Source organism: Harpia harpyja, chromosome 10, assembly GCF_026419915.1.
Source record: "Harpia harpyja isolate bHarHar1 chromosome 10, bHarHar1 primary haplotype, whole genome shotgun sequence".
NCBI lineage: Eukaryota > Metazoa > Chordata > Aves > Accipitriformes > Accipitridae > Harpia > Harpia harpyja.
Genome location: NC_068949.1, coordinates 15083642 through 15096166, shown reverse-complemented (window position 1 = coordinate 15096166; position 12525 = coordinate 15083642). Strand labels below are relative to the sequence as shown.

The 12525-nt window shown below is 42.2% G+C and overlaps 1 protein-coding gene across 1 annotated transcript in view; it reads left to right on the top strand.

Moving 5' to 3' along the window:
* The first annotated feature begins 3834 nt into the window (after positions 1-3834).
* Positions 3835-12525, top strand: part of WAPL (WAPL cohesin release factor) — a 71376-nt gene continuing 62685 nt past the window's right edge. The window contains 2 exon segments of the mRNA XM_052798814.1: positions 3835-3885; positions 3887-4355. Coding sequence (XP_052654774.1) covers positions 3853-3885; positions 3887-4355 — 502 coding nt within the window. The 5' untranslated portion in view covers positions 3835-3852.

The window sequence follows — 12525 nt, the reverse complement described above, 5'->3', positions numbered from 1 at the left end:
ACTACCGCTCCCAGCGGGCGCCGCGCGGGGTGGGCCGGCGTCAGCGGGGCGCGCGGCGGCGGGCGCGTGCGCGGCGGCGGCGGCGCCGTCGGTTGAGTAAGGCGGGGTGCGATTGGCTGCGGGCGGCGGCCGGGCGTGGGACGCGCAGTGACGGAAGGAGCGGGGCAAATGGCGGAGAGATGGTCCCGGGCCCCGTCCCGAGAGCGGCGATAATCCCGACGCGGAGGAAGCGGCGCCGGAGGAGGCGGCGCCGGGGGCCCTAACGCCCGCGCCACCCCGGGAGGGTGCCGCCGCCGCCGGGGGAGGGGCGGAGGTGTCCCGTCGGCGAGCGCCTTTCGCAGGCGGCAGATCGGCGGCCAGAAGCCGCGGCGAGAGCCACATCCGCGGCGCCGCCCGGAACGCGCCGGGCCCGCGCCCGGGCCCCGTCGCCCGCCCGCCCCTGCCGCCACGACCGACGCCGAGGTAGGTGCCGGGCGAGGAGGCGGCCGTCCGGCGCCTGAGGCCTGTGCGGGCCGCGGAGCAGGCCCGGCGCCCCGGAGCCGCCGGCCGCTGCCCCCGGCGCCGTCCCGCTTCCGGGGCGGCGGCGGCCGCGGCCGCCCGGTGGGGCCTGGGGGACAGCCGCGGCCGCGGCCGCGGCCGCCCCCGGCCCGCCGGGAAGTTTTCGGGGCGGGAGTCGCAGGACTTTGCTCGGGGGTGAAGTGCGGGCTGGGGCCGGGGCGGGGGGGCCGTGCGGCCTGCGAGGCCGGCGGGTGCCGGCGGGCTCTGCCGTTCGCCGCGGGCCGCCCCGCGGCCCGGGGACTTGTGTAATGGGGGGTTGGTTTTTCTGCGGGGTGGGGGGGAGGGGGCCGGGGAGGAAGGGAAATGACATCAGAAATCGCCAGGCGTGCACGGTGGGGTGACCCGGTTCCGCTAGCACCCCCCCGCCCCCCCCTTTCGCCGCAGGGGGAGGGAGGAAAAAAGAAACTGTCACCGTGGGATTTCATCAGCTTCTTCTGCCTCCGCGCCTTTAACCTATTTTTCTTTCCTTTGATTATGTAAGAGGAACGGTGTAGAGAGGAGCAACGAGTAGGGATGGCTGATGGGCTTTCTGGGGAGTTACCGGGTTTTTTGTGCCTAGCTGGTCCACCGAGTCAGCTCTGGGAAATGCGGGAGGATTACGTTTTGGTTTTTTGCTTTTATTTACGTTTCTTGCACTGCTCCAAATATTGCAGCACGATGCAGGAGAGAGAGGCAGGGAGTGGAAACAGATTGAAACGGGCCAAGTTTTTTATTTCACACTGAGTGAAAAGCAGGAGAGAATTGTAAGTAAAGACTAAACATCCTGGTCCGTTGATGTTCTCCTGGAAGGAGCTACTTATGTATTTCCTTATCTTTAATCTCAGTCTAAGATACGGGTTTATAGCGTAGTGTATTTCTGTTTTCCTGATACTCATCTTTCAGCCTGATTACATCATATTGAATATTTATTTGAGTTTTGTCATTTATTTTTCAAAACTCTTATGAGATGATCATAATTGTTAAACTTATAAAGAGGAAAATGCAGACCGAGGAGATCTAATTTCTGAAAATGAAGTCCTCTTGACTGCAGGAATTTTCTCTTTAAAACTGCAAGCCACAAGTCATAATTTAAATCTGCCGTTATTTTCGCAGGCGCTGGAAAGGTAGTGTTGGAAATACTTGAGTCAGGGTCTAGGGGAGGAAAATGCTGGTGGTGAGTGAAGTGATATTTTTTTTTTTTTTCTGTAATAGTTGGATAGAAACTGAGATGTTAATATTTCACTTTAGTTTCTATAGCTCTAAAAACTGGCCCTTCTAGTAAAAAATATTTTGGTTACTGTTATAAATATTTTGAAGCATCAGCAAAATAAAACTAGTAAGTTGGATTTGTTTTGCTGTTTGTTTTCTGAAGTATGTGGGGAAGTTTTAGTTTCACTCTTGGATGGATAATAGGAAATTAGAGCTATTTACAGGGGAGCAAAAAAAGGAAAAGTTTGGCAGCAATGTGTTTGGAGCAGCGCAGAGGAGGCTCATGACACTGTGGGGAAAAAGAGGATGGAGGTGGGGTTAAAGAGTAACATCTACTAGGAGCAACCAGAAGCAGTCTGCAGAATGGTGTTTCACGGCAGAATTCTGGTCAGTAGATAAACATATGGCTTTACCATCCATCTGTTAAACTGCTGGGGAGAAGCGTTTCTCAAAGTGGTTGTTCCTGTATCTCTTCTGCATTGCAACACCATCTGTCTGGTAAACTTCCGAAGTTCAAATTTCATACTTTTAATTCACTTAAAATTTGCTCAAACATAGATGACCCGATGAATTGCTTGGTTCATATGATAAGAGAAGGTTGGCCTGGTCTGATAAAGGGAGACTATTATTAGTGAGACAGTCTTGCTAGAGCGAAGTGATAGAATGACATCTCTGGAAACCAGTCTGGCAATTTTGGCAGAAGCTAGTCTAGCACTTCAGGTTCAGAAACTGCAAGTGCCGAGATGGAAACTAAAATATGGAAGAAAGACAGTGTGCCCCGTATTCAGGGGAATAAGAGTAAAAACAGTTGTCTCGAACAAATAGATCATGTGATAAGTTTACTAATGATGTTTTCAAGTGCTGTTTTTCATATACTTTACCATATATGAAGGCAGTTGACACTTTGAAAGTTGGATTTCTTTGATTCTGTAGCTGAAATAAATGCCCCCCCCTTTGTTAAGACAGACTTTTCTCCAGTATGGAGTGTAATTTTGGAGAGGAAAATGGACTTGATTAGATTCAGACTGGCTATAAAGAATGCCAATTTCCTATTCACGTTTGGGGGAAAAAAAAAAAAAAAAGAGGAGAAATGCTGGTTTACAGAACAGATATGATAATTTTGTTTTTATGTTGTCATTTGTCCAGTAGTTGAAATATTTGTTTTGGGAAAAAGAAACAAAGTGGTCTGTCTTCCTTCTTGAGTTAAACAAAAGTAGGAATAGAACACATGCAGGGAACTGTTTAAATGTGTTCCTGTTTAATCTGTTCGTATTTAAACTTTATTCTTCTAAGAGAGCAAACTGTGAATCAGGCTACAGTTGTAACAGCCGGTAAAATTAATGGTTTATGCTGGTCTGCATAAGGTGTCCTCCATGTTCTTAGAAATGGATTGAGAAGTGTCTTTTTGTTCCTGTCCCTTGATCAATCAGATTTACTCATGGGGGACTGCTATGCACCAGTCTTGACCATGACTGTGCAGATGGCATAAACCACATCATACTACCAAATAATGTGCTTACTAAGTAAGTCTGAGTGTGCGAGAAGAACATAGGGTGAAGTTGTCATCATTATTTATGATTAATTAGTATTTAGAATATCTATAGCAACTTGAAATATTTTGACAGTTTTTCTTATTTAACTACAAAGAGTCTTTTTAAAGCCTTACCGTGTTATTGGACTCTAGCAGAGAGCTGCATGTTCAGATGTGGTGAAAATACTGTTTAGTTTTCTGCTGATGTTTCATGAAAGCAGTGCCATCTATACTCGAAAATATAAAATTAGAGCAAAGCAATACCAAAAATAATGTATTAATAGCAGATTTTTCTTAAGGAACCATTGTGCCATTGTTTTATAAATGTGCAAATAACTGAATTTCGAGTTAAGTTTATAGAGTACTTATTGCAGAAACTTTTGACTTAATGATATTCACATGTAAATGAGTTGGTCTGTAGAAAGAAGCAGGTGATGTATCTGTTGCTCCTGTGAAATTTACGTGCCTGGTGCTTTTAGGCCCAATGAAGAGTGGAAGTGCAATCATTTGTACTAAAAAGTTGGTGAATTTGTTTCTCTCTCTTTTCCAACAGAGAATATGAAACAGGAGCCAAAATGACATCCCGATTTGGAAAGACCTACAGCCGGAAAGGGGGGAAACGGCAGTTCCAAGTTTGACGAAGTATTTTCCAACAAACGGACCACCCTTAGTACGAAATGGGGAGAAACCACCTTCATGGCCAAATTAGGACAGAAGAGGCCCAGTGTCAAACCAGATATTTCCGAAGTTCCTAAAAAACCCAAAGTTGAAGATGAGGTAACAGAGGATCCATTTGGATTTGACAGTGATGAAGAATCTCTTCCTGTGTCTTCAAAGAATTTGTCACAGGCTAAAAGCTCCTCTCAGCTGGAACCCGGTGAAGCTGCTCAGTCTGAGGACTTCAGTCCTCTACTTGAAGCTAACAGCAGAATTAATCAGCCAGACAGTGGAGAAAACGTTGCATCCAGCAAGTGCATATCTTTTGACAATACTGTTCCTCTCTCAAAAGAAAAGAGCACAAGCAAAAACGTGGAAGATGGAGAATGCAAAGGCAGCAGTGCTAAACTTGTAACTGCAGGTACGTTTACTCAGCTGTCCAGATAGTTCTGTTATCCTCTGATTTTTACTAATCTACATTTAGACTTTGTGTTTTCAGGGGTCAGTTAAATGTTCTAATAAAACTATGGAGTAATTAATTCTTAATTGTAAGAAATTGTAAAGGGTACTCTATTTAACTGAAAACACCAGGAAGCATTCTGCATTTTACATATTTGTCTCAGATCCTTGGTACTCTCATCCTTATGTCTGCAAATTGAGATACAGTGCTTTAGCTTCAAGGTAGTCTGTTAGTCTACCTTGAATAGAATGGAATAATAATCTTCCTTTTCTAAAGCTCAGTGTGTTTGTGTTTTGTTTTTTTTTTTTTAACATATATTTTGGAGAGTGGTGAGTCAGTAATAATAGAATGCTTTATTCTGAAGTTGCTGGCTTTAATTTAGTGTGGGTACATGGTTACTACCATGCAGTTACAGGTACGGCTTACAACCTGCCTTATTTAATTCCTTGGATGGAAAAAGTAGTTTTCTGAACTTCAGTTGCACAAAGGTAGGTTATTTTTTTTTAATTAGCACATCTTTATCAATGCGTACAGAAAAAGCTTCAGACCTATGAAACAGAATGTCAACTTTCTTTTAGAGGCTGTTTTCAGGCTCTGAAGTGTTTGTAAGATATCTTAATGCTTTTGAGAGGGAATTCACAAACCCCATGGAGCTGAACATCGCTGTAATTTTGTTCAAGTCGTTCTTAGACAAGATCAGATGTTGTTATATCTCATTGGAAGTTTTCATATAATGGGCTGATTAAACCACAGCTTCTAAAATTGGGCAGAAGATCATGTTAGATGAACCTTGATGAAGATGACACCTACCGACTTGCTCTGGGTTATCATAATCAACTTTAATGAGAAGAACTTATGTAAATTTGAATTCCCAGATATAGTTAACTCTAGGATCAGAAATTTGAGTGGACTTGTTCAGTTGTAATACAGTGGACAAGATGATACTGAATAGTGGAAGATATGCATAGTTCAGTTATTTGCAAGATAACTTTATTAGTGATATAATACAAGAAAAAACAAGAAATGTTGATTTGAACTGTAGTTTGACAGACACGTTGGTGGGACGTGTAGTTGTCTTGATCTTACTCTTATTTTTGTTGCTGGTATATTTCTTGTTTTTGTGTGGTTTTCTGCAGTTTATCTGTAAGTATGATCCACCTTCAGTCTGGAAATACAATTATGTTTTGCTAAGTTTGAATACAGTTTTCACAAGAGAGTGAATAGATTCATCCCCTAATATTTGCAAGGAGAGGAAATAGTAATGAGTTTCCTTGGTTGTTAATGAGAGATTGTAGCAGAGCAGGTTTTACAGTGAAATGGTTTCCACGTAGAAAAGCTTTGTTAGAACAGTATTTTTCAGGTTGGAAAAGAAAACACGAGAGCTGTGGGGAGAAAATGTGATAGAGCTCTGAAAATTCATAGTGCATGAAAGGCCAAGAGGAACAGACTTCAGTAGCTTCATTGGTGCTTCCTGGTTCCAGTATTGTGGAAAATAATAAAATACAATATTTAGCGCAGAAAAACTTTTTAATTTGATGCTTATTTAAATTCTAGAACTCCTTGTTAGACAATAGTATATATACCATAAATATATACAGCTCTGAAAGGAAGGAAGCTGATGAATCTTTGGATAAGTCCATCAGTGGCTGTTGAGTGTGGTGGTCGTCTGAATGCAGAGGGGGAAGTTACTTAAACAACAGTTTACTGAAGGAATTCTGTTCTTGCATGCTTTCCCAAAGTATTTGTTACTGACTGCAATTCAGCCAGAAGTAGTGAAGGACAAGGTGGATCTTGATCTGATGATACTGTTCTTTCAGAATCTATGACATTCTGTTTACACCTTGTCAAATGAAGATAAAAACCCGTTTCATAGCTTTCTTCAGAGATTAAATTCAACTGAGAATGAATCTTTGCAAAACATCCTAGGAGGGTCTTTAAATAAGAGTAAGGAAACCAAGACTATAGTTTTGGTGATTGTGTTTATTTTGGACAGTTAGTGTAAGTGAAACTTGGATGGTTTAAGTAGCTATTATGCTTGTGTGTAGACTGATCCAAAATAAATAAAAATTCTCTGAGTATGTCACTCAGAACACTGAGCAATTAGAGATAGTTGCATAGTCAGCCAGTATAAATGTAGGTACTTCAAAGGCTTCTTTGTTATATTGACTGTTAAATAAAGTTTGATAGTATAAGGCTATCTTTAAGAACTGGAGAGAGTTAATTCTATTGATTTGGGGAGTGGGGGTACGGGGGAAGAGGGAACTTAGGGGAGAAAAACTGAGTAACAATAAAAAGGTGGTTTCTTGTTGTGTGGTCTCCTCAGGTATAGTGTATGTACTTCTACAGCTTACGTGTCCTTGCCCTCCCCGTAATAATTTTCCCCTTCCTGCTGACTCTTGAACTCCACCAGCTTCAACCAGATCTGTTCAAAGGGCTTATAGATCCTTAAGACAGCAAGCTCTACTATTTCTGAAGAGGAAAGAAAGCGGGGGGGGGGGGGGGGGGGGGGGGGGGAAGGCAAGCAGATAGAACAATATTAATATTCCCAGCGTGAGAGACACTGCAATGTGAGCTCAACCTTAACCCACATACAACAGTGTATCTCTAGGTATAGGAAACTAGGCTATATTGGTACTGATGTTCGTGAAAGTGCTTGTTAACTTGTTTTAAGTGCAATTTGCTAGTCCTTGTCCTGATACTGACTAGACAGTGCATGAATTAAGGTGTCAAGACTTCCTGATAGCATGTGCCATCATTGTACCTTAAATTTTAACCTAGGTGAAATAAGGTTAAGAATTAGAATAAGGTGAAAACTGTGACTTAATGTGGCTATGGGCAAGCTGAGAACTACAGTTTAGCCAGCTGACTGTGCTCCAAATGTATTATCCCTGCCTCAATGTCCATTACTTTGGACATTAAAATGAAGGTGATGCAATATCAGTTGATTTTAACTAATGTTTGGTATTAAAAAGCAGTCCATCTGGGGGGTTGTTTTAATAGTTGTGCAACTGTGTAACACAATTGAGGATCTGCATCTTTTATTTAAAATGGTATGATTTACTGGTCTCTTTTTTTTTTTTTCTTTTTTTTCTTTTTTCTTTTTAATAGCCTTCGGCTAGTGCTTCTAGCAATCTCATTTTAAAGGCTTTGAGAAGCTCTTAATGTGGCAGGCTTCTCATAATCTTACCCTAATGTTGCTTGATCAAGAATTAATACTGTCAGAAGAATGTTCATGAGTAATCCTGTATGTAACAGGTAATTTACAGATAGTAGGAGTTCAGGTAAATTAGAAATAACAAAAGATTATTCAGTATTAATAGTTACTGTTAGGTCACTTTTGTTAAGGTAGGAGGACTTGGTAGCTAGAAAGTAAGTCATGTAATTGGAAAAATATTATACTGGTAATTCATATCAAGGAAGAATGCAACAACTTAGTAGTTAGACAGTGAGCTGCTTTTATGAGAGTCTTACAGTAGGATAAGGTGAAAAACCACCAAGCAATATTTACTTGGATTTCTGAATCATCTTGGTAGGGTTTTGTTTATTTGTTTTTTAAACTGTTAAGCTTATTCTGTAAGGCATAAACACAAACAGTATTTTACACTAAATGCACCTGTACACGAGCTTTAATATAGAAACACTTAACAGCCTTGCAGAGCAAACTGTGAGGTACCAATTTTAAAAAAATTTCTAATAACTTTGTTCTTAGAATATTTATGTTAGCTTCTGTGGCAAAATTAACATTGTACGATTTTTCAGATGAAAATTTAAGTTAAAGCTTGATGAATTTTAAAAGATTGTATGGCATTTCATAATTATATTAGTGTATGAATATGTTTCAAATTGGGTAACTATTTTCCCTACTCTGGCTATTTCAGTTTAGGGAAATACTACTTCTGGCATTCTTGTGTGTGAGTTTGCGTTTTGACTCTGGATGTTGTGATCACCTGCTGTCTTTCACTTGTGTGCCACAGTGCAGAGCTCTGTAACTCAAGCCTTTGGAGGGTCTAGTCCAAGATGCTGATGGTGTTTGTCAGAGAAGGCACTTTGGTTGAGAGATGTCTCAAGTGGTTGGATGATGTCTCTCATCTTTGCACACATCATGCTCCTGTTCGTGGATGTGGTGGGTTAACCCTGGCTGGATGCCAGGTGCCCACCAAAGCCGTTCTATCACTCCCCTCCTCAGCTAGACAGGGGAGAGAAAATATAACAAAAAGCTTGTCGGTTGAGATAAGGACAGGGAGAGATCACTCAACCAATTACCATCACAGGCAAAACAGACTCGACTTAGGGAAAATTAACTTAATTTATTGCCAGTGAAACCAGAGTAGGGTAATGAGAAATAAATCTTAAAACACCTTCCCCCCACCTCTCCCTTCTTCCCGGGCACAGCTTCACTCCTGAATTCTCTACCTCTTCCCCCGCCAGCGGCACAGGGGGATGGGGAATGGGGGTTGGGGTCAGTTCATCACATGTTGTCTCTGCCGCTCCTTCCTCCTCAGGGGCAGGACTCCTCACACTCTTCCCCTGCTCCAGCGTGGGGTCCCTCCCATGGGAGACAGTCCTCCAAGAACTTCTCCAGTGTGGGTCCTTCCAACAGGCTGCAGTTCTTCATGAACTGCTCCAGCGTGGGTCCCCCGCGGGGTCACAAGTCCTGCCAGCAAACCTGCTCCAGCGCAGGCTCCTCTCTCCACAGGGCCGCAGGTCCTGCCAGGAGCCTGCTTCAGCACAGGCTTCCCATGGGGTCACAGCCTCCTTCGGGCATCCACCTGCTCCGGCGTGGGGTCCTCCCCGGGCTGCAGGTGGATATCTGCTCCACTGTGGACCTCCCTGGGCTGCAGGGGGACAGCCTGCCTCACCATGGTCTTCCCCAGGGGCTGCAGGGGAATCTCTGCTCCGGCACCCGGAGCATCTCCTCCCCCTCCTTCACTGACCTGGGGGTCTGCAGGGTTGTTTCTCTCACATCTTCTCACTCCTCTCTCCAGCTGCAGTTTCTGTCCCACAGCAACTTTTTTCCCCTTCTTAAATGTGTTATCCCAGAGGCGCTACCACAGTTGCTGATGGGCTTGGCCTTGGCCAGCAGCAGGTCTGTCTGGAGCCGGCTGGCATTGGCTCTGTCAGACATGGGGGAAGCTTCTAGCAGCTTCTCACAGAAGCCACCCCTGTAGCCCCAAGACTACCAAAACCTTGCCGCGCAAACCCAATGCAGTGGACTATGAAATAATATTACTTATTTATGTTAATCCAAAGTTAAAATGTTGGTTAAAAGCATCCTTAAATACCTGAGAAATATTTTAATTCGGCATGGATTAAGACTGATTTGTTTTAATGCCTATGAGTTTATTTCTTGAAAATATATTTTGCTTGCTGTGGAGAAATAGAAAATAGAATGGCTTAAAATGTCTTTTCAGAATACAGAGCAGTGTAGGAGTAGTATTCCTTTCTGCTGTGTTGTGATGCTAAGTACAGATCTTGTGGTTATTGTCCTGGCAGTGCCCTTTGAGGCTTTATAAGATTAAAAGGACAAATTATTGCATGTAAAGTATTTGTGATACTTGATTTTTTTTTTTTTTTTCCTCCTAATGTTCAGAGTAATTCTGGAAATAGCTATTCTGCATCTTGTCATTTGTTACTATGTACTGGTATTCAAACAAGTCTTTGTTCTGGAAGTAGTTTTGCTCTTGGTGCTGTAAGGAAAAATTTGCCTGGTTTTTCCTATTCAGTTCTTTTGTGTTTCTAGGTAGTTCTTAATGCCTTCGTTTTTCACTTGGGGCTCATGCACATATCAGTTGCAAATCAAAATGGCAAATGCAATACTTCTTAATAACTTGTGCTTATGCAAGGCAGGAGTGAAGGGATACAGCTGTGCTTAACTGCTTCATGACCCAATATGCAGAAACTAGTTGGGTTTAGTTGCTTGAAAAGCATACTGAGTGAATAGAGTAATTTGCAGAAAATGGTTGCCCTGAAAAGAAGATAGTTCCAAGTCATCAGGTCTGTTCTGGACAGACTATCCTGATAGCACCTTAGTGAATCTGTCTGCAAAGCCTCTGCATCCTGATTATGTGGGTGGGGGAGCCCTATCTTTAGAGTTAAGTTTCAGCTTCTCAAATGCAAGTTTGTTACATAATTACATTTGACAAGGAGATTTGCCAGGGTATTCCTTTCAAATTGTTTTAGAGCTTCTGTATTGTGTTTAACTGTGATATGGACATTTAAGATAATAGTTAGGTCTAAGTAATCTTACCTTTCTTCCTCTGCAGAGTTGTTGAGTGCAATTTATTCACCTCTTGAGGAAGAATTTCAGTTTAGCCATTTTCTGTCTAAAACTGGAGCAAAAAATTGGGGGAAACTGAATGAGGTCTGAGCACTTGGCTGTCTTAGGACACAGCTGACAGCACCCATGATTAAAAAGAACTGCAGCTGTGCTCTGGCTGGCTCAAAGTGTTAAGAAACTGATAGCAGAGAAGGGGAAAGGTCTGCCAGAAAATATGTATGCCAGTAGAATTTCAGTATTATGAGGTTTGTTTAGATGGGAGTAGTTATGCTGGGTATATAGGTAGCTGGGGTTTTTCCACAAGTCCTCTCTTCTTCAGTTGTTTTTGTTATGTTTCCCCCTCTTTAAGATACCTCTTCTGCCCTTACATGACACAGAATTTTCTTGCTGTGTCAGTAGCCCAGGCTCAAACTAGCGTGATAATTGTTGTGAATTGTTTTTTTGCTTTGGTATTACTCTGATACTTCTTTGAAGATTTGGTTTTGTGGTTTTTTTTCTTAGATGTTTTTCAAAAACATGAAATGACTGAAATTCTGTTTAAATTTCAGTATTTATACTGGTTTGCTAAAATCACAATACAGCAAAAAGACCCCAGTATTTAGGAAGGAATCTTCTGATTTCTGCAACATTTTTCCTAATGACAGGGAAATGCATACTATATAAGTCTATGTACAGAGCACACAAACAGTTTTTCCCTCAATCTATAACTCCCCTTTCCCAAACAACAGTGAGATTCTCAATACCTTTTTTGGAATCTATAGTTCTAAAATAATTCTTTCTTTATGGACTTGTACAGTGAACAGTTAGTTTTTAAAATGTTAAACTTTTGACTGCTTCTTAACTTCTTTCATGTTTAAAAAGTTGAAATAACTTTGCATTCAAAACAGTTAGTCAGTGCTTCTCCCAGGTAACAAGTGATAGGACAAGGGGAAATGGCCTCAGGTTGCACCAGGGGAAGTTTAGATTGGGTATTAGGAAAAATTTCTTCACCAAAAGGGTTGTCAAGCCTTGGAACAGGCTGCTCAGGGAAGTGGTGGAGTCACTATCTGTGGAGGTATTTGAAAGATGTGTATGTGTGGTGCTTAGGGACATGGTTTAGTGGTGGACCTGGCAGTGGTAGGTTAACATTTGGACTTGATGGTCTTAAAGGTCTTTTCCAAACTAAATGATTCTATGATTCTAAGAAAAAAAAAAACAAACAAACAACTCTTAATGTGCATACCTCTTAAGTGGGCCAAAGCATGCAGGAAAGCAGAAAGTTGGTAAGGAAGCCATTTCAGGTTCAAACTGTTGAGATGTTATTAACTGTATGGAAAATGTTTTTCAAGTTCAAACTTAGCTCATATTTTCTTTTAAGAAACTGCTACTGTATTCAGTAAAGGGTTTCAACATATTTATGAGTAGTGTCTCAATTCAGACTGACTTAGCCTAAGGATACATTTGTTTTGACAGTTGTTAGTGCTGCTGTGTTATAATATGCTCCAGTACTTTTTTCATAAGGGCTTGCACTACGAAAGTCGGTGAAAACAAGCTTTTTTGGCATTTGCCAGCCCCTTGTGTTGCCCATGACACTTGGTCTTGTTTTCCCTGCAAGGAGGAAGTAGTTAGCTTCCTGGATCAGCTTTGTCCTGCTGCTCTGAGCAGAAGATGCCCTTCTGAGCTACCAGTGAGGAAGAATGTGTCTGTTTCACTGGACTTACCATCAGAGGTGAACATATGACACAGCTAGTTCAGGCTCTGACAACTTTTATATTACAACAAGTGTAGTCCCTCTTCTGACCGTTGGATTTGATGTTGCACAATTTCTTGTCTCTTCAGGACCATTTTATTTTTAGATTTCCAACCAAGTAGTCT